The 26291-nt window shown below is 32.3% G+C and overlaps 1 protein-coding gene across 1 annotated transcript; it reads right to left on the reverse strand.

Moving 5' to 3' along the window:
* Window positions 1-4707: 4707 nt before the first annotated feature.
* On the reverse strand, window positions 4708-25597 carry LOC147068528 (death-associated protein kinase 1-like). Its single transcript, XM_085952702.1, has 18 exons — window positions 25377-25597; window positions 23652-23794; window positions 21909-22068; window positions 21074-21225; window positions 20818-20934; window positions 19731-19912; window positions 19496-19623; window positions 18789-19215; window positions 17274-17422; window positions 16547-16636; window positions 12753-12944; window positions 11624-11821; window positions 11329-11511; window positions 10543-10785; window positions 9797-10010; window positions 8717-8863; window positions 7445-7534; window positions 4708-5526 (listed from the first exon to the last, which is right to left on the reverse strand). Exons 1-18 carry the CDS (start codon window positions 25404-25406, stop codon window positions 5312-5314), a joined length of 3060 nt encoding a protein of 1019 aa, XP_085808828.1. The 5' UTR covers window positions 25407-25597; the 3' UTR covers window positions 4708-5311.
* Window positions 25598-26291: the final 694 nt, after the last annotated feature.

A 26291-nucleotide genomic window follows, 5' to 3' on the forward strand; every position in this document is an offset into this window, starting at 1 on the left:
GAGTTCAGTTTTAAGTATATCGGTACTGTGATGGCAAACGGTTATAACTGCTGTTTACACAATTTTACAGGAGAGGAGAGCCAAAACAATGTTTTAAAATCAGTCTGACAAGAGTTAGTTTATAAGAGTATTTTATGTCAAAATAAGCGGAATTAGCATCCCAACACAAACTTCAAATCATTTCTTTTAAAAAAATGAAGTTTTATTTATCTTGCATTTTAATCAGATATATCTTTTTGCCATATCAAGTTTTTTTCACATTTGGTCAGATGCAGATATCTTTTAACCTTACTTTGTGACCAATAAAATTTGTAAATCTAATATTTTTCCACATCAAAGTATGTACAATTTGGAACATATTATGGAAGAAAACTAAAAAAGAGAGAAAATACAGGAGTTATAACCGTCTGCCATCACTGTACCGATATATTATAAGATGAACTTTGGCATTAGGATACAGACACATTGGCAAAAAGAAAAACCATAATGAAGTGTATAAATTAATGCAGTTTGGAAATTGAACCTTATGCAGAGTTCGCGTTCATCAGTTCTCCAGATAGTTCTCTACAATATAATGTTTTATACGATAATTTTGAATCATGAGAATATAAAGAATTATGTCGCTGTTCATACCGAAAAGTGATTATTTAGTTCAATTCCGAATAAATTATGCTGAAATGTATAGCTTATTTAAAACATGGCGTGCTATTTATCAATCATTGGTCTTTAGTATTCCGTCACTTTGATTTTTTGTCTATCAATAATCGTTGTCATTGAAAAATGTGCTTTAAAAAACGTGTGGAGAGGAGTTTACTATTTATAGAAGATAATCATTTTTTTTATTATTCCTCGAATGTCAGGCTACTGCTAATATGATGAGGAGTTTTCAATGACACAGCAGTAACTTCCATCCACAAACGATCTTTATGTCTCAAGTAGTTAAAACGAGTCTCAAAATACAATAACAGTAAAGTTCATATTTTATGTCCGCACCTTGGCCATTGTTATGGCTGCATCATTGGTTTCCAACATGCTTATAAATGATACAGCCGGATGCAGCAATCGAGCAACCAGTCACTCCGATGATAACATAAACTGCGAATGTGGTACTGGGAGAACCGAGTAACAGAATAATGAGAGTTGTTAACCGAATAGAATATAAAATACAATAGGAATAATAATTACAAAAAATTCTAATTTCAGATACCTATATTGTAGAAGCTAGTCATAAAAAGTGATTTTCAAATGTATCTAAAAATTAATTCTCGGTCATGTATGAGTTCATATTCATTCAAACAATTTCGATTTTAATTATCTAATATATTTAGAAATAATTTGCTCTATTTCTTCTTTGAGATTTTCTACAATAATATAAAATTACAGAGTCTAGAATTTTTTTAAATACAGTCTAAAAGTGATAAAGATTCAAAGTACTTTTTATTATTCTTAAACAACAAGAATATAAAAATGAGAGTTCAATTATTGTAAAAAATTATGCTTCTATGCAAACTAATCATACTACTATAGATTCTATAATCTATATCGAATGATACTATAGATTCGGTAGATAAAAAAGAGTTTTGTAGGAAGCATCTTATTTAAGCATAAGTGACTTTATAAATTACATACTCGAATTATGTAAAAAATTGTCTATTTTGTACGGAATTTTAAAATGTACAAACTGGTTTTCTCATTGTTGGGCATAAGTGTTATGTGTGCAATAATCCTAAGTGTAGGTGTAAGTGCAGATGTGTAATTCAATAATACTACCTAGTGTATCCAATAAAAATCTGATTTTTTACCAAAATGGGGTTACAAGAGATAGACTGATGATAATATATAAGAAATAAATCAAAAATCTACACGCAATATTGTATTTTTATAGCATGTCACTTACCGAAACAAATGTTCAATCTGTCATTCACGATGAGAGCATTTATGAAAATAATAAAATACTATAGGTGCTTTCAAAGAATATCTTCTTTTTTCGACCATGTCCGATCCTAATAGGATCATATGGGCCTCCAGAGTGGAGGTTTGTATTAACAGATTTTATTTTTACGAGAAATGGATGTCAGCCACTTGCTCAACCTATTGGGTCCATACTCTGACTCACACACAGTAGTATAAAATAAATAATATAGTAGGTATCTTAATTTTTACGTCTATAAAATGTTATGTCGAGCAATTCGTGAAGGGAGGCGACAATGATATTCGTGTTCGCAAAGTAACAAGCTATGTTGTGGGTACTATAGAGTAGCAGTTCCCAATTTGCGATTAGCTTTACAGTTTATTTTTGCAATGAAAAAATAAACAGACCGTATCATTGACAGTCAGTTCAGATGAATGTCGTTAACATTTGAAAGATTGTGAACAATTGCTTTAAACCAAGCGTGGGCAGGCTTTCGCACGTCAAAAGATACTTTTAATTTACTCCAATTAGTGTATTGATTGAACTAAAATTTATAGTGGAATCATGGAGTTCATGTCATCAGTGAAGACTAATTGCACTGGATACTGTCCACTAATCTATTACAGAATCCGTGAGAGATAAGTGATATTTCCATATAGCATATTCCAAAAGTGATTGTTGACACTTGAACTATAGGTTTTTGGATTTACATCCCTTTGAAAAAAAGGTAATTCCATGTTATAGAAAATATAAGTCATACATACATTTTATTTACATAGATAAATAAAATGTATTATATACTTATAACAATAAATGTAACAATAATTATTGATTCTAGACTGATACATCCTTTGAAATATTTTTCAAATTCTGGTTAAAAGTAATTATTTCCTCATTATATTTGCCCTTGTTGAATATACATACTTCTATCATTTTCTATCGGTATTGAATTTACTCTAAATTCAGGTGACCACCCCCAAATTTCTCAACAGTCCACCCATGAATTGAAATCGACGTCTTGCCCAGGCCAGCTTTCGTATCAAAGCATTATAAGCATATATATATAATATTATAACATAGACATTATGGGTGCATTTTATAGATTGGAACATTGATAGACAATATATTATGTGTTATTTATATTCAACAAAAATGAATTAAAAATAGAGAATACTAAATAAACACAGCGCTTTGCTAATTATTTTATCACCGGCATCAATAATTATTATCTATTGACATTTGTATGCCAATTATTAACAGACAATGCGACAAATTTTGCAGATGCCCATTTTATACAGGTACAATATGGCGTTTGACTAATATAATACTTTATAATATAATATCTTAAAAATTAAATGCATGTTTTGGCTCTATAAAAGACTAATATAATAATTATCTTTGGTATATTACGTTTAGTAATAGGCATACCTAGTTAATTTCTATAAAAATGGAATATTTTTTTAATAGGTACAATAATCGACACCATTTTAATAGTAGTTTTGAAAAAGTAAGAACAATATCACTCACTTATTTATGTCATGATTTTTAAATTTAATATTTAATATACAATAAATAGAGCTGTGTAGTTTCAATTGTGTCATGTGCTTAGCACTTTAGCAGTACATCATAATAATATATTATAATAATATGCATAAAATGAATTATGTATGACAATAATCTTATAGATACTGATTCTTGATATATGTATCACTAAAAATCCTGAATATTTTGGTTGTTTGTTTTTATAATAAAATATATTTGAATATGAAAAATACGTTTTTGTAATATTATAAAGGTGTCAAAAATAATTTCCTTACAATAGTGTCTTAAATATTTGAAATCGATATAACTTTTTCGGTGATTTGTGTGGAATTTTCACATAGTCGTGGGAATGTAAGACAGATAGATACAAATGAAATATATGCACGGTTGAAATTAACATTAGATGATGGACTCGATTAGTTTCTTACTAACAAACAATATAATATAAAATACTATTCACTTTGACCGTGGGGAAACAAGAATAGGTAGGTCAAAATTATTAACGTTTTTTGTTATTCTTTAAAGTCCGCCTGTCGATATTATTTACGTTCACGGAATAACTTTTAAAAGAACAGTGCAATACAAAAACTAATGTGTTTAATATTAATCTATACTATAAGGAATATAGAGCAAATTTAATAAACACGACAACGCATACATATATTTTTTTGCAATCTATCTTAGCACCTACAAAATAATATTATTATGATAACAGTGATAAATGCTTTTTAATATATTAATTTGCCTTAGATTTAAAGTTAAATGGACATTTTGATTAAATTCTTGAGCAGTAGACAATAATAACTATAATAATATTTGTAATGTTATATTTTTCAACGTCGCCTATAAGAATAATTATAGTTTTCTTCAATTTTAAAAACCCCCAAGCTGAGATGTTCATTTGTATTAGCTGTCATTCATTAGCCGAACATAATATGTAGGTACTCAAAGTTCATTTTATAGAACGCACCGTTTAAACTTTAAACAGTAAATATTTCATAATATTTACTGCCTTCGCATTGGAAAAATATGAAATTGTACATAAAAGAGCTTGCTTGATTCAAACAAGATGTTAGTTTTATACTTTACTTTACAACACAGTTATGTCCTTTTCCAATCCAATATGATACGTGAATATTGACCAAAACATTGAAGTTTCCAAAATAAATGATATCTCTCTTAAAGTGTAATAATAAAATAAAATATATTTTGCAACATCATAGTGACAATCTCTGAAATGTGGTAGAAAGAAATGACACAATGAATGGTTTCTCACTAAAAAAAAACCATTCTTCTCAACCTCACTTACCACATAAAGATACATAATGTGTATCTATATGTCGGTGGAGGTCGACACTCTTTTTGCTAGTCTGCGTCTATGGAATTTTGTTCTGAACTGTAAAAATAAAATTGAACATTCCATTGGGTTATACTCTTATTTTAACTTCCCATGGAATTTTACACTAATTGTTATTAGGTATGTATAATTTATTTGATGTTATTATATTCACTGTCTCCTTCTGTTCACGACACATAAAAATTGACAAGTTATTTTAATGAAAATTCAATGCGAACAGTAAGGAATTACTGCAGTACAATAATAAAAAAATCTTTTTTTATGACATAATTACTTTTAAACATAGAGATGACAAATATTAGAAAAAATCTGAATCTTCATTTTTAGCCGTCTTCAGCCGAGAGATGACCGGTCACAACACCATAGCCATCGCGGACGGCCCATTACTCACTTGCCAAGGAAATTCGCCTCTTCCCTGTTGACAGCTCGATTGCGTATCTACAATAATACGTCATACATGAAAACCTCGTAGTAGCCAAATTGTTGGTTTTGAATTTCCTTCAAACGTCGGTGTGAATTCTCGAGCCTATACTTTTGCAAGAGGGCGCGGCATAGTCTAGAGAAGTGGCACCCGCCGACGTTTTGTCATCGTCGATGGTAAAGAAAGCGGCTTCCAAATTCTTGTGGTTGGCGGTCATGTAGAGAGGGGACAGATTCAATATGAGCTCGGTCGCATCGGGCCTGCCCAAATTTTGAAGTTTTTCAATGAGAGTTCCTAAAAAAACAGAGGCAACATTATAGTTATCTCAATATTTTACAAAATGACCACACTTCTGAGAATATCTGACTATAATTAATGGAAGGAATATTATTATCTCATCAAATATCTGTTTGATTTAATTCAGAATAAATAAGTAGGGTATATATTATTATTTCCTTTAAAAATAAATCCCAACTTTACTGACATGTGGCACTCTTAATATTTTTTATACTCTGCCATTTAAAAAGAAATCAAAAATGTATTCACTATGCATTCTATAAAAGTGTAAATATACATCTTTAGTGTAATTGAATTGTTAACCAATGAAAAATTAATATTTTCTATATTCGTGTGCACCGAAAGAAGCTTGCTTTTTGAAGCTGCTCAATTATTTTGACGTATGTATATTATTATATATGTTTGACATATATTGTGCAATTCTTGTATCTTCATCTCAATAACAACAGTTTAGTTAGTGTATCTAAATACTTACCAATGTACCTATCTACAAACAGTAATTGACACGACACAGTATGTCTTTTCACAGGAGTTACAGCACTATATAGTACCTATATTAGTCTGGGTTATATGTTTGCATTATGATGTTTTGAGTTTGGTATGAGTCGATCAAGCTTTGTATTAAAAATCAATTAGAATTAAAATTAGCTTGTTGACTGCGTAGCATTTAATTACTTTTTAATTACCGCATTTAAATAACATGCTAATTATATCGAATGGCCAATTAATTAGTGTATAACAGGTGTTCTGTCCGCGTGGAAAGGATTAAAATTCCATCGAGTACCCTCGGTCGATATGTAGTATTAATTTTCTAATATTATGTAGTAATTAACAAATCATTATCATCCATTCACAACTAGGGATTCCAATCTCGGGATCCTGAATCCCGGGATCTCGAGCTATTTTCGATACCTATGAATCCCGGGATTGATAAACATAATCCCGGGATTTCGGGATTGATTTTTTTATCAATTTTTATGGAAAAATATAACAGAAAAAGTACTTTTAATAAAAAATAACTACATTAGAAATAAACTGAGTTTGAATGAAGTTTGATTTATACCCATGTGTAGGTTGCCGATTCATTTTATTTTTTCACATAGATTATTAAAAATGAGAAAGATTGGAAAAAAACAATGCTTCGCACTTTTAACAAAGTAATTCCACCATGATATCATATGTTTTACGGCAGTTTCATATTTGGCTGACTAATTAGATTTATGAAGAAGAAAGGCCATAAGTACGCCATGATTATTTGCTTTACTATTTTAAATTTCGCTAATCCATTCATTATGTCTTTACTATCAGAAACAGCAATCTCATATTAAATTCACATTATTATTTATATTACAATATTATTTACTCAATTAAACTTGTGTATTTCCAAGATTGAACGTATACAATATTAATAATAAATGTCTTAAATAGTATAAATTATACTAGATTTATTTTTGACCTGTTTTATCAATGTTATTTGTAAATATAAAAAAATTATATTAACAATGGAAAAAAATGTCAATCCCGGGATTGTCAAATTGTAGTCCCGAAATCCCGGGATCAGAATTTTGGCTCGGGATTGGATTCCCTATTCACAACAATATCTGCACATTTAATAATTTATGGACTTAATCTGTTTTGAGTGAATCTAAAATAAATGTTTGCGGTCTTTGACAGATACGAACAATAATCGTCTGAAGTTTGCTACAAATGACTTGTGGCTAAATTAATCAATTGTTTTAGAAGTTCTTTTTTCAGTTTCACTTTCATACGAGGCTCCGTTTTCTAGAGAAGATTTCATTCAGAGTCCGGTGTCACAAGCTATAGGTATATAACACGAATTAAGATTCCAAAAAATCATTCACACTGTATGATGAAAATCAATAGAAACAAAACTTAATCTTAAGTAACAACTTACCAACATTACAATTAACCGCCGCAAACAGTTTTAATGTATGCCAGATATCTGCTTCCGAATCAAACGCAGCTATAGAATCTTGATTAACGCCTGAAATGAAATAAATTTACTATACAATCATAATAAAATATTACCCTAGGATACCAGACATTCAAAAATATTAATGAATATCATTTTCATCATAACGCCATAGGAATATATCTATTAGAAGAATCCCAGAAAAGGCTTGAACCTGGTGAGATTCAAACACACATCTTTTATTTGCCGGACATGGCTGTTCAATCGTGCCCGGAAACATGTACATATCGTCACCGTTCAGGCAAAAGTCACCAACCCTGAAAATGGCAGTTTTGAGTTGAGTATGTCACCGGAAGCGTAAAATTATGTTCATTAAGATGCAAAACTCACCTCGGTACATTAGTTAGTAAAATTTTGCTTAAATCCGAATTATTTGTTTTTCACTAAATGACTTTCGATAAAATCTTAACAAGCAAAAGTCATTATAGGTGAATAGACATTATTGACTCTATAAAAAAAAAATCCTTCGTTATAAATATACAAGCAAAAGTCACTATACTATGGATGGTGAGTTTTACTGATGCTTCTTTTGGCTAACATTGTTCAGATTATTAACAAGCAAAAGTCACCAAACCATAATTTGAGCTACCTTGCCTCCTTTAAAACCTTCCAGATGTTTTAATTAGCATCAAAAAGTAAATGTACCTTAAATAAATTATTAAGAAGACATGAGAAAATAATTTAATGTAGATAAAACCTTCAAAACATTAAAATCTGATTTTTCCTGCATTTTCAAACTTTCAAATTGCGATATCTCAAAACTATGTTTTTAGGGTTGGTGACTTTTGCCTGAACGGTGACGATATGCAGTTCGCCGTATCACACTTCACCGCGAAATGTTGTATCGGCAATATATGGCCGTATATTAAAAACCGTCCAACCTCTCTGGGTCGTATAGTACTGACATAAAATTCATGTTTAAATAATTTCTACATCTCTTTCCGATAAGAAAGCTCACGGCAAACTGTGCCACGGTGAAATGTTTTACATACAATTTACATGGAACCACGAATAATAGGTAAGTTATGCTACATTCTAAAATATTGTATATTATAGTCAGTCAGATTATAAATATAATTGAAATAATAAGATATAAATTTAATAAATTTCTTTAATTGTGTTATCTGTCAATTCTTGGTGGAAAGACATTCTATTAATAAAATCATTTAGTAGAAAATAATTTGCGAGAAATACCTAGGGAGACAGCTAACATGCACCAATGCGCTCCGAGCTCATGCGGGGGATCTAGAAGTGATGCCAGTCGGGCGAGAAGATTTTCTCCTATCTCCCTCACACTTATACGCGGACCCCATACCAAGGATTCGCCTACAGCGGAACTGTCTGAAATATTTTACAGTTACAGTCACCTGATAAATATAATGTCAGCTTGCCACTCTAACAAACTTAATGTAGGTATTAAGAATTTAGTATTCAAGCAATATGCCTAATTATGCAAAATTAATAAAATACTTTTTGATCAATATCTCTAATTTCTTGTGCCAAAAATTTTTTAACTTTTGTCATACTTATAAATAAATATAGCATTAAACTGCTCATATCTAAGATCACTGCCGACTTAACTTCAACATTATCATAATCTAAACTCAGAAACAAAATTGCATTTTCATTGCGATTTAATTTAATAGTCACACATGAAAAAAATTTACTGTCAAAATCAATGTCAATGGTCAAAATATTCAAACCAGATAAACGTCATTATAATAATAATTATATAGGTAGGTACATCAAACAAAAAAACTGTGATCTTGTATCGATGTTTAAGTAAAATAAGAAATAGGCAGATATTTATGGAAAGGTAGGTACATTCATCAATTCAAAATATACCGATGGCAGTGTTTCAATGATTGGAAAGATATTTCTCAACCTTTTGTTTGAAAACGATTGTTTTCATTGTTGACATGCCGACACCGCGACTGTTTTAACTACCGCTAAAAGCAGTAGGCACATTATTAATAAATGGTAATATTAGTATAGTGATTTAAACTATTTGAAATACATCCTTCAGCGACGTGAATGCTAAGTGCATTCTCACTTTGTTTCAAGTGTGAACGGTTGTCATTTCAAAGTATAATGTCATGTCATTGTGCAGAAGTATTGTGAATTTAAACTAACTCACACACTCTCGATAAGCTCCAGTTAACGTTAAGATTAACTTTACTGTCCATACATGTAAAAATTTAATAATAGCGAAAACTAATAATATGTACATATAATTTTATGAAAAAGTTGAATTGAAGTTCTAAATAGACTTACCAAAACACAATAAACTCTGCAATGTTTCTTTTTTGCCAGTGAAAGGGTTGGTCATAGCAACGGAAGCCAAATTGTCATCATCGTTGTGGTGAAGCATTTCGTTGATTATCTGACTGGTCGACCAGCAATATGGTTCTTCACAGTGCGTTCTGAGCTGGTGAGCAGATAGAGCCGAACGCTGCAATAGTAGCCCCGGAGCCACTCTTCCTATTGCCTGCAAGTTTGAACATTCGTGTCAGTATCAAAGTCGCAGTCAAAGATTTTCGACTATACCTAGAGAAAACCATAATATGAACTTTTTACAATTAATAACTATAGACAAATTGATATTCTCTGTGTACGCAGCATTATTTATAAATTGTCGTTTCATAAATGTCAACATTGTTGTTAATATAATTAGAAGTATTTACTATATATTGCTAATCTTTTTATTAAACCGATACTTAAAATATCTCGATTCCCGCAAATACTTGCAAAGCATCTGTAGCTGTGGGACTGCCCGGATACTCACGAGTCGCAATAATTGCTATAAATATATATATTCAAGACATTCCAAATCAGTACTCCTCATTTTATAAACCGATATTGAAGATCGATTACTAATAACACAGAAAACATTGTTAATCCATAACTATAACCATAATATTGTGTTATGGGTATTATCAGTTATACTTATATTCATATATCCAATTCCACAGATTTAGCACTAATTTCCTTATTTAAAATGAACTATATATTCTTGTTACCTGTCTTATACACATGAGAACTCTCTCCAAATGTCCAAAACATGTACTCCCCGAGCTGGGAACGCCTCTCACTTTCAAGTCGATGTATTCTAATCCGGTTGGACCGCACAACGTCACCAAGCACTCTGTATTCCCCCAGCACAACTTGGAGCCGTGCCACCATTGATAAAGATCACAATCGCCTCCCCAGCCACCGAAAGTATCCGATATACGTAATGATTCAACATCATCGCGAAGCTCCACCTAATAAAAATTAATCATATTATTATACTTATTATCATAATATAAGATACCAATTTCATATTCAAAATGCAAGTGTAAGTCTTTTTTTTACAATAAATTATATTTCTACACAATTTTAATTCAATTCACCGATGTACGATCACAATGTTAGATTTGATTGCTACGGAGGCTATTTATTTTCTTCAGGTGATTAAATAAAATTTAAACAGGTGTACTGCTTTTCGCTTACTGCAGACATTACGCACGGAGTCGAAATCGGATATGACTTCGCATTGCTCCCAATTTTTGCGAGAAATGAGGGTAGCTATGTGTAATTTGTTTCGAAGATTTGAGAAACTGGAAAAGCTTACTCATCTCACTAATTGGTATTTTTAAGGCGTCATGAAAAAACCTTTATCTTCTTCTTCCACCCTGTCACGACCCAATATTGGGGCATAGGGCAAGCACAACTTAGTGCCACTTCCCTCAGTCCTGCTGATCGTGCTGATCTGATTTCTGAGGCAGATGTTTCCTTATTTTACAAATTTTTCAAATAATAATCACTTGAATATGTGGAAAAACACTTGAAATGAGATGCGTCAATCCCCTTGTCTGGCATAATCTCAAGCCTCCGTAGCATGAATGAGCAGCGTGGTAGCGTGGGTCGTCGGGATCCCACAGGCCGTCTAGTGTCTCCACCAGGTTGAAACACGGAAACTCGTATTCCATTTCATCATCTACTTCGCACTGCAAATAAGAAATATATCATACAGGAAATGATTGACGTTATCTGTATTTCTCTCGGTAAAATCGAAATAATATATCATTTGTTTAGGAAATATAAGTTAAAAATAGTCACCATAGTACATAGTCGCATCTCTTGGAGTAGGCCTAAAAGTTGAGAGGCATCGCAGTAACCGAAATGTGCTTGGAAGTCGTGTGCAGTGTAAACGCCTAACACGCGAGCACCCTGCAAACCTCCCCTTCCCAATAATGCTCCCATCACGCGAGCCACCCACTCGCAACAGAGCACGATTACCTGCCCGACTGCTAAAATCTAAGAAATACAAAAACTTGATGACCACAATCCTGTGACAAACTTGATAGATAAAAAATGTTTTATAAAATAAATTGGTACAATTTAAATATTATCTTCCTTTTTTTTCTTTCGACCATGTCCGATCCTAATAGGATCATAATATGAGCCTCTACAGAGTAGAGGTTTGTATTGACAGATTTTGTTTTTTACGAGAAATGGATGTCAGCCACTTGCTCAACCTATTAGGTCCATACCCTGATTGACAAATTGAAAAACAATATGTGTACTTGCCAAACCAAGGATTCGAACCTGGGACCCACGGCGTTATAGTTCAACGCTTAAACCGCGCGGCCACCGTGGGCGTTATATTTATGTACTTTATTATCCCTTGTTCGAGATATTTAAACCGAGAATACTGTGGTTTGAGAATTGTGGTGAAGATTGTTTGTTGGTTAATTGAGTGTCACTCCGGTGAGTACCTGAGATGCTAAATAAGCCTAGAAATCCTGAAGAGATAATGCACAATTTTAATAACACTTATCCAGAGAGCTAGTCGAGATATTCTACATACTAAATAACACTCGTTTTCATTGAAACTGTTAGAAATTTTTTTTTTTCCGACCATGTCCGATCCTAATAGGATCATATGGGCCTCCACAGAGTAGAGGTTTGTATTAACAGATTCTGTTTTTTTACGAGAATTGGATGTCAGCCACCTGCTCAACCTATTAGGTTTAACTTTAAATTACTAATGAAAAATCTATATAAGTATCATATTTCAATTTCTATATAAACAGTTAAATGAAATTTGTCAATTTTTGATGGTATGTATAATAAATGATATATTATCTTATTACGTCCTTAGTAGAGTCAAAATTTCAACAATAATTTCAATATAAAAAGATGAATTGAGGGATTTATAATAAAAATAATATATAATACAACTGACCTCGCCCATGATGTGGAGGTGATGAATGATATCTGTAATGTGTTCGTCGCTGGCCAACAGGTTGACGTGGCAGCGAACATTATCCATGAAAACTTTCCTGTCCATCACGGGAAACGTCTCCATGGACTTCCGAATGCCGGTGACCCACAACAGAGTCCCCTCCAAAAAGCCACTCCAGTTACCGACGGAAACCTATAAAATCAGCGAATATTCTTAATTCCTTTCCACATTTTTAGAATTACTCTTCGGCAGGGATAGCTTGAATTTGGACAAATTTGTAGAGAAAAATATTACAATCAAAAATGTAACTAAGTATAAATAACTACCTATTCTAAGATATTTTAAATCTATTGAAATAAACATTTATATAATAATGTCTATCACAGTCTATGAAACAGTAATTTTTTTTTAATTTAAAATCTAAGTTCATCTGTAAATTTACAAAACTGACAAAAAATCAAAAACGTCATCTATTTAACCAATTATGTAGAGTAAAATATATGAATTATCAAATTTAACCTTTTGAATGCTCAACAATGATATATAATTTTTCATAATACCAGTCAAAAATGCTAACTATTCTTGTTGATGTCACACACTTAGAATGGTAAATAATTATTTTGGAAACTTTGTACTGCGCTATTATCAAACCAGTTTTTTTAAAAGGCTTGCTTTGCATATTTAATTATTTTTTCAACACTTCATTTGCAGATTAGATGATTTATTTATTGGAAATTAAAGTTATTTATAGAAGGGGAAATTCATATATTGATACAATTAATTACATGTACTTAATGGGTTATTAGAGTCATCAATTTTACTACATACGTATTATTATTATTATCTTATTCTGAATATAATACAATCAAAACATAAAGAAACAACGTAACCAATATAACAGTCGGAATTATACTACCGGGATTTAATTTTCAACTTTATTTAGTTCCACTGACAAAAGTATTAAAACAACGTTCGAATAAACTTTCAAAGTTGAGCAAAGAAATAATGCGTGTGTGACAAATTATAAAACCAGCATATATGTGAACAGGGAATATAGATTCATCTATCATCAAGTGGCAAGTTTTCAGTCAATCTGGCAATCTTCTATTCAATTCAACTTACCGCAATTTTACCGTTGGTATTAGTCTCCCCGACGCTCCGTAATACAATAATAATCCATTCTCACACAATCAATAAGAATGGTAGGGTGTTTAAAAGTGATACCATATTGTTTTCATCAACAATAATTACAAACGGTAGCATTTCTCGCTAGCATTTTGAAAAACATTATAGCATCCAAAGGGTTTTAATACAATAAAATTAGGAAGAGCTACAGATTATACTATTAAATTAATAACTATTGATTATTACTTACTATGAATTAAACTTATAGTCACACTCGTATATAATATGTACCTATACTATTCTATGTGAAAAATCAAATCGACATTCAAGTCATTAGTGGTAAGGCATTAATTGTTTTTATTATTGTTGACATATCAACTTAACTGTCTGCGAAGGGGGGACTGGTGGATTAAATCGTATTCACTTCCAAATATGGTGGTCCTTTGTCTTCCAAATATACGAGTATCATTGTCCTGTACAACATACAACAAGATAAAAGAGAAAACAAAAGAACAAAAACAAGCGGAAAATAAACATAACACTTTCAAAGAATATTTTAAGCTCAGCAAAGTTTTTTTGACATTGTTAATGTTTGCTCAGATTGTATGAAATACAACAAGAAAAAAATATGAATAATATGTAAGTCTGTAACAGGTCTCTAAGATATCTGAAATAGACTTGCTAACCAAAATGTAATAATACATTTGAGGGGCTTAGAAACAATAACGGCAGTTTCCGTTTTCGTAAAATCAATCTTCTGAAAAAAATATTGTTAAATGTTGATTATATACAAACATTTTATACTTTCTTTAGAAATTATACCTATAAAAGAGAAAAAAAGACATTTTTATTGACTTGCCAACAATTTTCAAAATTAGAAAATGCCATTTTTGTTTCTAGAGCCTTCATTTTTGAATCAGTTTTTTTTTTCAAAATTTGCAGTTTTTGTTCCACAATATTATTGAAATATAATCTCATTTGAAGTCAATTTATTTCTACAATATTCTTTATTGCAACAAAAGGAATCGTATCATTATGTGGCACAAAATTCGCATTCCGTACATTGTCAAACAATAAGCCCAAAATCACTTAAAAAGAAAGAAAACATGTAAACTGAAGGAAATACATTTTATATCACTAAGCACTGGCGGCTCCCTCTATAGGTCATTCGGTCATTGACCTGCCAAAATAAATACCTAAAAGTGCGGCCACACCGGCAACAAGTCGCGCGACAACTCGTTAAATTTTACGATAATTATCATAATTGCTTAAGAAATTTTACGATAATTATCATGCTTATCGTAAAATTTAACGAGTTGTCGCGCGACTTGTTTTCGGTGTGGACCCGGCATTACAATCGACATAATAATATTAATAATATGTGCAATGTCATATATAATAATATTAATAATAATCGGTGGATTTGAAATTATAGGGCGCGCGATATTGTGTCAACCCAGTCTATTGGGCTTTTTTTGTTTGGGCGATAATTCCCGGAACAAAAATATTGTGTTCGCCGGCAGTCTGAAAATTGACCCAAATTGAATATTTTTATAAAATTTTCTCTCTCGTTTCTCATACATAAGACAGAGATCGATATAACACAAAATACGAGATCGAAGCTTGTAACGGTGCGTGAATTACTGTAATATCGGCAATGCCCGAGTGTGAGACAAAAGATTTTTTCACCTAATTAAATGAAACAGAATGATAACACTGACTAGATAATTGGTCTCAAGACGCAACTGTGTATGCGGTTCGGATTCGTTGACAGGTTTTGACGAATGCCTTTGGTTATTTTAATAATATATAAGGAGTTTTTGGTGATTTATAACATTTTTGTGAAGCAGTTAGTACGCACGCAGTAGCAATTGAAGTCTGTGATACAATTATAATGGAAATGGAAGCACGATTTGCATCCAACAATCATCTCATTATATCCGATTTGTTCAATAAAGAAAATTACACTGATTTTAAAAATGATTTTCCCACACGTCAAGTAAATTTGGTAAAACTGTTAGAAGAAATAAACATAATCAAGTTAAAAAATGAATTATTGGTGTTTTATCAACGAGATGATTTGCATGGCGCTATTAGTGCAGTTTCTCTTCTACATTTTTTACTCAGCAATAATTTCAACGAAACATTTTCCGAGTCGATCAAAGTTCTCCAATTTATTTGCGTCATACCAATGACAACAGTTGAAAGTGAAAGATGTTTTTCCACTCTCAAAAGAATAAAAACCTTTCTACGCAATAGGGCCAGGATAGACTGACCGCTCTTGCAATGCTCAGTATTGAAAAAAAATATGTGGGAAAAATAGACAATTTTTATAATCGTGTGATTGATGATTTTTCAAAAAGCAAAGAAAGAAAAGTGGACCTGATTTACAAAAAATTATAACGCGTTGTGTGCAATTTCGGTTAACGATGGGTTGGCGTTATGAAAAACGGACATTTTTTGAAGGGTTAGTAGGTACCGACCTATAACAATTTCTAGCACTTATTCTATAATGTATAAAAAGTCAATTTGCAATACGTCTTTTCAGTATACAACGAAAAGGCAAATTAAAATAATATATTCAAAATTGACCTGCTAGGTTTTTCCGGATTAAGCCGCCAATGTCACTAAGTAGAATTAATTACGTCAGAGAGTGTTATTATACTGACCTGGGTTATTGAACGCTTCACAGATGACAAATACGATTTTAAAGCTCTCACTCCAACTGATGTTGAGGCATTACAATCCAAAGCGAGTACCTTAAATATCATAATATTATAGTTAAGTAACGTACATGTGTATTTTGACCCAGAGCAATTGGCTAGCATCCAATTCATGTAAAAACAAAAATCTATTAATGCAAACTCCACTCCGTGAAGTCTATGGTATGTCATATGGTCTTCTTAGGGTTAAACATCAAAAAAAAAAATAAACATCAACTATTCAACAATCTATATTTACAAAATATCAACCAATGTTTCTGAGAATCTGGGATAGTTAATGAGCCTCAAAGTTTACGTATACATATAGAGCAGTGGTTTTAAACTGTGATCCGCAAACCATACCCAGAAGTGTCAGCCCCGCAAGCTGTCTGAGAATTTTGATAATTCCAAACAATCTTAATTAAATCACAATGATAGATCCCATTGTTGCGTCTGCTTGTGACTTTCAAAGGTTCCTATCATGATACAAAATTATCTTTTGAAAAGCACGTTCCTCATCGTAGCAACTGGTTCCAAAAATAATTTTAGGAAGTTCACGTGAATTCAAGAACTGAGAGAGATGAGGGTAGCTGTGGTGATGTCTCTTTATACAATGCGATGTAGTCAATACATTTTGAGGAAATTTGTTAGGATATAGAACAAATATATTATATAAGAAAATAACAATGATTACCTGATGATGAATTCGAAAGAATTGACTAAACATTTGCCGTATATCCTGCAACAAGTTTTCACCAGCCGGATAGACATAATCTCCCTGCAATGTTTTATGAGCACGTATATCCGCATGACTTCCCACTAAAATTACATTGCCTAATCCACCTAAAATAATTAATAATGATTGTATACAATATTATCCACAAGAAAATATATTAAAAGCGACAATATAATAGCGGACGTCAGTCACGGGTTTGAATCTAAAATTAACTTTTGTGAATTTATGTTTAGATTCCAAATACGGTTCACAGATGGCTTCCTCATAAAAGTCTGCACCGAACATAAAGCATCTACTTTAGCTAAATCAATGCAAGTATATTTCTTACAGAAATTTAAAATAAACAGGATTCAGGTAGATCCGAGACCCTAGACTTATGATCGCTAAAACTTATTTTTCTGCTCTTTTAACCCAAATACCTACCAATCCACTCGCTTATTTTAGTTTGACGATGTCATTGATAGTTCTTTTAGAATTTTAACACAGACGTAATCGAGGTGCCGAGGGTTAAGCGAACAAGAGTGGCATTTAATTAAAAAATGAGTAAGGGGCAGTTTCCATATCACCACACCACATATGTACATGTTAATAATATATGTGGAACTGGATTCAAGCTTTCTATGAAAGTCTATAAGAATTTTATTGCTTTCATTGAATTAAATAATTCCACTAACGTGATCCGTAAAACGTTGTTATTATTTTCATAGGTACTTAAATTTTGAAAGAGTCAGTCAGACTAGTACCTACTCCTTCGATTAATAAAAACATTAATAAATATAAAGAAATTGGAATAGTAATAATGAATGATTTGAGAACAAGACCACATATTTACAAAATGTTGGGAGCAGTCGTGTAGAATTAACAATAGCATATTATTTAACATTGAAGTCGATTTAGTAAACTTGGTAACTGGAGTACATTATTATTAGTCTGTTCTAAACAATCAAAAATGTTCCATTGTACCTATGTATGTAGGTAAATAAAAAAAATATTTTTGAGGTAATGTAAGCAGTGGCGAAAGGTGGAGGTAGGCTGTTAAGATCCAACATAAATAGTACACACTAAACTTTGTCAGTCATACGTGTTTTCATTGAACTAAGACTGCAATGTGTAGATAGTGTTTGTTAATTTTTAAAATTCAACTAAAGTCTGCCTAATCCAAGCCATAGTAGATAATGGTCAAAAAATATTCATTTGCCATTAAACCATACATAATTTTAGATATTTTATAAATAAAAGATCGATTATAGTTTGGTTAGGCAGGGTTTTGTTGAATCTTATAAACTAACCAACATCATTTGCAATTTGTATTCTTAGTTCAATGAAAACGAATACGTAAGACTGACAAAGTTTAGTGTGCACTATTTAAGTTGGATCTTAACAGTCTACCTCCACCCTACGCCACCGGGGTCAAGTCTATTCCTTAAAGCTAATAATATATTAAAGAAACTAAATGAATTTTTAAAAAGGCACCTGCGACGTTGCATGCGGACATTTTGGAGATGATAAAATTCAACCAAAAAGTACACTGCTGCAGCTGCACATTATAAGGTTTTTCCAGGTTGAACATCACCACATAAACTGTCATATGCGAGTATTTATTCCTATTGAATGTCATATTGGATCTATAGTTGGAGCCGGAGCAGGCGAGGCCGGCGGCTGGGGCGGAATCGAGCAGCGATTTGCCAATGTTGGTGATGACATTGTCGTTGGCCGCCGTGTACTTGGCCATTTCGTTAGCGTTGAACCTCTTCAAGGATTTCTTCGCTATCATGTTGTTGAACGCTGACGAAGGTTGAGGTATCAGCACGTCACTGAGGAAGTGATGATATATTTGAAAGTATGACTCTTGGCCGGAAAAATCCCACACTGTTATGTCACCCACCCCGTTTAAGTCCATCTAAAAATAGAAATTATTTAAAACTATTAAAGGAATCCTGGTGTCTATCACAAAAAACTGTTTTACTTTAAGTTCATAGCTCGTAAGTAAAAGTAGTGTAGGTACTTAATAAAAATATTACTTATGAGGTAAGTATATTAAAATATTATAAATACAGTACAATAGTTAAGCGATCTATTAGATTTACAAGGAAATGGGGTACTAATATGGGTAGCACCCTACATCCCGGCCTGAGAATGAAGCATGAAAGGATAAATAAAGAAAGTTATAAGCGACAAACCTGATGAACTTCTACTCCTTTGGTGGGGGTGTAATTTGGCACGGTGCAAGAGTCAAAGCTCAAGGAGTTGTGTCTCGGAGTAATGTCCATTTCGATCTGTGATGTCTGGCACGGAGATGACGGTCTAGCTGTAAATCAAAGAAAATAGTAATTGATAATAAATTATAACTTTAATAATCACCAGTTGTAAACATTCCGGTAGATAGGTATTTTAAATGAAATTCCCATTGCTCACATCTAGATGTTAGTGATGTGGATCGTCGGAAGAGGGCGTGAAGAAGTCCAGCATTTAAAGAGGCGGCCAGGGAACTTTTCCCGCTGCCACTGTGCCCCATCAGCCTCACTTGCGGCCGAGCCACTGGTCGACACCCTGGAAGCAGCTGTCCTCGGAGTGACAACGTGCTCAGCCCCCCTGCCCTGTGATAATGGACATACAATAGACTAATATATTATTATTCGATTCATCTTCAATTTTATTTCTACTTCGGCTTGCAAATTCTTTTTTATAGCCACTAAATCAAGAGCCTACTGTATTTTACAATAGTATAGTTTTAATAATTTACCATTTTCGCTCCAAAGCGTAGCATATTATAAGCTTGAGGTAATGTTTAAAAGTGGAGGTTATATTTAAACACTCTTTATGAGTTGTTAATCAATCGCTTAACCTATCGGCTTCTTATTTTGGACCACACATTGAAAAAATCACATGTGAATATGCCAGTCGTCGGATTTGAACTCAAGACACTTGGTTTCGGAGTTGGACACTCTGTCATTATTCTACCGCTATATCACATTGCAAATATTAGCTCAATATGATACTGTATCAGATTTTATAATGGATGTTTCTTATACAGGACATCTCAGTAATTCGCCGCTCGATTGTCCGACAACTACTATAATCCACCGTTACTAGTTGAAAACACAAAATCAAGCTATATAATTCGCCGGTATTTTATTGTCAAATTCAGTAGTCCGCCGCGTACAAGACGTATGCAATGCAGATGAGACGGTTATGTCAAGTGATTTACTGTTTAATACTTAATTAATAAACTTAGTTTATAAATATGTATAATTTAGTAAATACTTGATTTTGATTATAAATAAAACCGTAATTTGCTGGTACAAATTTCTCAAAAAAAAAAACTATTTTTATGAAATACTTACCTGTTTTAATTTTTACCATTTTTTGTATGTATGCACTATAATCCGCCGCTTTCACTAATTGGACACTTGTCTGGTTTTTGGGGTGGCGGATTACTGAGAGAGTACTTGTAATACCATGTTTTTCAATTGATATTTTATTGACTAAACAAAATAATAACCTCAGTCTATCGAGCAGTTCGGCAATGTCATTGTGACCGTATTTCACGGCGGTGATATCCGCCCTTATTCCGTCACCGTTCCTTTGATCTAACTTGCATCCGTAGAAACACAATAATCTGAAAACATTGCAATTTTTAACATTACATATCTAGCACATGTAATATGATTATTATGATAAGACCTAAATGTATGTAAAAAATTTCTACGAGTTCTTATAGTGAGTCAGAGATAAACTTAACTACTACACAGACTAACCTAACAACTTGTATGTGTCCATTTCTAGCGGCTACATGTAACGGGTAATGTCCTCGTAAATTGGGACCTTGGACACTTCCCAAAGCGCACAGAGCACGTACCACAGTATATAGTCCAGATGCACAAGCTAAATGCAAGCAACTGTTACCTCTCTAAAATTAAAAACCAATAATATTCACATATATTTTAACTAGTAATTGATAATATACATCGAGAAAATATTTATATAAGTACTAATACAGTATGGAAGAAGCTTAAGGGGACTCACCCCACTTTTTCGTTGTCTCAATACAAAAAAATGTTTCTAAGCATAAAACAAACTTATATAATATAGTAATCACTTTACTTACATTCACCGTTCAAAATGTAAGTTGTAAAAATAAACATAAAATAATAATATTAACTGAAAGAAAATAAATAATGTCAGTCTGTTTTAAGCATGCTTGGATGAGACATGTTTTTGTCAAGACAACGAACAAATGGGATAAAGCCCCTCAACTATATTAACTAAAATTATATAAACAATAATTACTTAGGTATTAAAATACTACTACGTATTCACCTATTTTAATTGCTAAAATAATATGAAGTATAGTTTTATACATACAAGACAAATAAACATTGATAATACATAATTTCAAATCTATCTAGTTAAAAAGATATTTTGTAACATGTGGAAAATTTACATGTGGAATAATGAATGACTATAATATACTCTTGTAAAAACCATTTCAAATGGTTTTCTTCTCCGTATGCCTTTCAGCGTAATATAAATTGTTATGAGTGTTTTAGTTTACTGATAATTTATAAAAACCATGAATATAATAAGTCTTACGGAGTCCTTAATATCACAATCAGCACCATAATGGATGAGCAACATGGCGACATCAGAGTAGCCGCCGGTTAATGCTCCTATCAGCGGGGACTCGGGTATTCCGACATCAACATTCGTTCCGAAATCAATTAAGCATTTCACAGCATCTAGCCGACCCGCCCTACAAAATGAAAGCTAATATTAGAACAAGACAATATATTTTAATATCTCTGAAGATTGCTTCGCCTTCACTATTGTCATGGATGCAATTCAATATATCATTTTGACTGTAGAAAGGAAAATAGACGTAACCCTCACTCATTTCAAAACAGTGTTTATTGGATAATAACGTTGTGTCCAAAGGATGTAAGCTGCAAACGCCGATTTATTATCTAAATTTAGCTGGCAATTTTTAAAAAAAGAAGGAAGTGAAGTGGGAAAATCGACATAACCATCATATTTGTTGCTTTTTCTTTATTTAAGCGCGTACATAAGTGAAACGGCAAATAATTTTCAACAGTATGTGGAACGAAATTTTGCAGTCGTCGCCAATCGGAGACTGACAGTCGAGGTATGAGCACGTCAATTTGTTTTGTGATGGCGTCGGAGGAATATATTCTTAAATCGTGTAAAGATGACTAAAAAACATTCCGCATGTACATGAAAAAGAAAACATGTCAATGAATATACTATTATTATTACGATTATAATAATAAACATACCATTAAAAGAACGCATGTTGAATTTTTATGACAAATTATATTTCGTTCGGCTCGAGTCATTTGCACAATCCGCACATCGCCTAGTCACGATCTTTTTAGATCATGCCTCAGCTGAAGTATAGCCTTAACTCAATAATTAATGTCAGATTAGGGATATAAAAACCAAATTAAAAATTATCATGCACTTCAAGTTTATGTCTATTTTGTATTATTTTATCTTTGACCAAATACCATAACAAAAACGTTTTTGTACCTCCTGTAAAATTTGATCTGTGTGGGCCCTTTTTCCTTTCTACAGTTGATTTTATTTTTGTTTTGTATGAACTTCTTAATATCATCATCATTCAAAATTCAAAATTCATTATGATGCCTTAGTTCGAAGTAGGCTTGAGAGTGAGTCTATTGTTTGGCCACTGCTTCGGAAGAAAAATCTTTTACTTGCGGCTCTATGGATACTATCCGTGTCTTTATCCTACTGAGTTTCTCTTAGGTATGCAAACGTACTGTAGTCTAAAAGTCAGAAGAGATCTATATTATTAGTTGTGTACTTTTTTAACTTATACGGGGTGAAAATGCGACTGTGCCATTCTTGGTAGTGTTGACCTGTGTACTGACTAGTGTCGTAGAAATCGAGAACATCAGTTGGTTGTTCTCCCAAGGTGCAGAACTAACTTGCCATTGATAAAACCAATTGGGTGGGCAATAACTATGTTCAAACAAATCGCTTCAGATATTGATATATCAATTATTCCACCTACATGAGGATGAGTTTAGATGGCTTAACTCATTCAGCATACTTCCATGTACTTTATAATTTTTGTATTTACTCTTACCAATATTGCTTATATCTCTTTGTTTTTCATGTCATGTTGTGACTGTCTAGAATTTGTAATTTGTAAAGATCACTATATGTAAATAAATAAATTTTAATCATCAGCCGGAGTTAAACCACTGCTGGATTAAGGCATCCCCATAGTTCCTTTCACTCTTCTATACTAGTATCCACATAGTATAGTAATATAGTTAATAGTAAAATGAATACCTAGAAGCCGCATATAGAGCTGCGGCTTGCTGTGATAGGGAGGGTGGCGGGTGCAGGGACGGTGCCAGCAGTTGGTGCAGGACAGAGCGCTGGCCGCCTCGTGCCGCCACCACTAGTGCTGCTTCTCCAGACATTTCTTCGATCTGCACACATACACAACCACTCAGCACTTTATCACATTTATAGCTGATTCAATTCAATTGGTCACCTTAATCTACAAAACTTCTGTACAATAGAACCTCGATATAACGAATCCGATCAAATGTGAAGATTATTAAAAACATGTTGTGTCTAATAACATTATTTATTGATTATTTGTCAGATAAGGAAATTCAACTAATTGTATAGAGTTGATTATAAAAAAAGTGCAAACAAAACCTGATTCTTTTTACAAAGCAAAATTATTACCGAAAGCAAGCACATCAATATCGAACATTAACATCACTCCACAACGGGTATGTCTGGATATATAATTCAAAGATGAATAAACAGGAGTTTGTTAGCGTTTTTATATAATGGAATTTCAACTTTAACGGACACCCTCATACTCGTTATACCGAGGTTCTACTATATTTAAAAAACTTGATGGTGATTCCACAACATTTGTAGTATGGTTGAATTGTTAACTGTAGAAAAGTTATAATTCTGTATGTTAGCCTGAATACATTTTGTTATCAATAAAATCCAAATGGTGGCTTGCTGTTATGGTTTTGATTGGTTTTTACTTACGCATTGTTATTTGCAAAATCTAAATTATTCAAATGATGATTCATTTTATAAAAAAATTCTTTTAGCCCTGTCCACACAATTGTTTTTATCTATGTTGCCCTGACAAAGAATTCTCGGAGCATAAATGTGAACATACCACAAAAGAATCTAGGACTATTAATTTTCATACAAACTCCGTAAGTACATAGTCCAAGGTTCACTTTGTTTTTGCATACAAAAGTGGCACTTACATCAAACTCAAATTGCTTTCAGTAATTTATGAAGGGAAATCACAGAAGGCTCCACCTGGAAGACGAATCAACACCTTTTCTAGCAGCTTATTATTCACTTTAGAAACATTTTTGAATCTACACTCTAATTTAACAAAAAACGGCTCCACTCCACTGAAAAGGTTGTTGTTCAAGATGTTTATTTTAAATAAAGAGCAGAAAGCAGGTGGAAATCAAGCTATATTTCCTGCGAGATTCAGGACTACAAGATTTTCCGACCAGCTAATTTAGGTGGAGACAATACTTACTACTATTGTAAATACATACTGTAAAGCTATCAAATGAATTTCCAGTTCTGAAATTTATTTGAAACAAATCCTTCAGTAAAATTTATCAGTTTAATCAACCCTCGTCTCGGTTAATAAACAAACCTAAATACCGTTAATTTATATAAATTTATTCTAAAAGAAAAATCTTGCCAGTAGCTATGGACAAATTTACGAGTTACTAAATAAACAGCCGCTAAGCTTGTATGTTGTTTTTATTCACATAATTTAAAAGTATCTAATTAATTAAGTAGGTTGATAGGTACCTAAATAATTAACTAAAAAATTCAAATCAAAAAATAAAAGCTCTTAAATGTCACTGTCATCAATTATTTATGCTATGGCGGACTGTTATCCAACATTTCGATTAGATATTATAAGAAAACATTCATTTAATTACACAATTTTTAGCAAGAAACGGTACATAGCAATTTTCTTATTAAATAAAAGAAAAATCATACGTTATTATTTTTCTGATTCAGATCATCCATGGGTGGTTGCTTATAGTCATGTCACTATTGCGCATATTTTAAAATAAAATACTGTTTCCAACAATTAAAAAATCGTGCAGGAATTACATTTTATCGCGAATTCGTTATAAATAATAATACTGCTTAAAAATCCAGATATTTTAAACTGAAGGAAAATGACAGGCACGGCCGCTCTGGCTCTGGGTTGCCATATCAATAAAATTCTTCCCTTGTCTATTATAATCTATGTCACTTGTTTCCCGAAGGGTGTTTCCAATAATTTTTCGTTTTGGAGAATAATTCTTCATACCTACCTAATTTAACGATAATTTTAAGTTTTTATTTGATCTTTTCATGTCGAAATAAATAACTGAATAATTACAATTATGTACTATGCTGAATTTTGTTATTTTTTATGACTACAAATAAATGTGCTTGATTTTAACAATATTCTCTTTGTGTTTACCATAAAATTTTTGGTTTGCACTAAAGAGATTAGAGGCACCGTGCAATGTCTTTGTTTGATCTACATTTTTATTAATAATAAGTGAGAAAAAATGCTTCAAATTTATTCTCAATTAATGGAAAAATAAAATTGACTATCAATCTTAGAAAATGGTAAAGTTTTATGATAATTGCACAGAATGACATTTTGTAACTAGGGGTATTTGCAATAATGTGGGCAGTTACATGTTTTCTCACAATCATCTTACAACTTCAACATACCGTCACCATAGATTGGTTTGTTGAATATCCGTTTTTGTCGAAATCAACCTTTTAATGCAGAATGATTTTTTTTATCTAAATGGACCAGAACCATCCTTTTCTTTAAATTACTTTGTAATCAACACAGCATTCATACGCTGTAATAACAACAATTTAAATACCTCCATGTATTTAAATATA

This window comes from Rhyacophila brunnea, unplaced genomic scaffold (genome assembly GCF_057557595.1).
Source record: "Rhyacophila brunnea isolate RB1 unplaced genomic scaffold, BYU_Rbru_1.0 scaffold_3, whole genome shotgun sequence".
In the NCBI taxonomy this organism is placed as follows: Eukaryota; Metazoa; Arthropoda; class Insecta; order Trichoptera; family Rhyacophilidae; genus Rhyacophila; species Rhyacophila brunnea.

What these genes read in the sequence shown, in the direction of transcription:
- LOC147068528 (XM_085952702.1), bottom strand. Translation starts at nt 25,406, where the DNA reads ATGGATGATCTGAATCAGAAAAATAATAAC. An exon ending in TGAATCAGAAAAATAATAAC is followed by an intron (nt 23,795 to 25,376) that starts GTATGATTTTTC and finishes GTATGTGTGCAG; the next exon opens with ATCGAAGAAATGTCTGGAGA. An exon ending in GGCGGTTAATTGTAATGTTG is followed by an intron (nt 5,527 to 7,444) that starts GTAAGTTGTTAC and finishes CTGTTTTTTTAG; the next exon opens with GAACTCTCATTGAAAAACTT.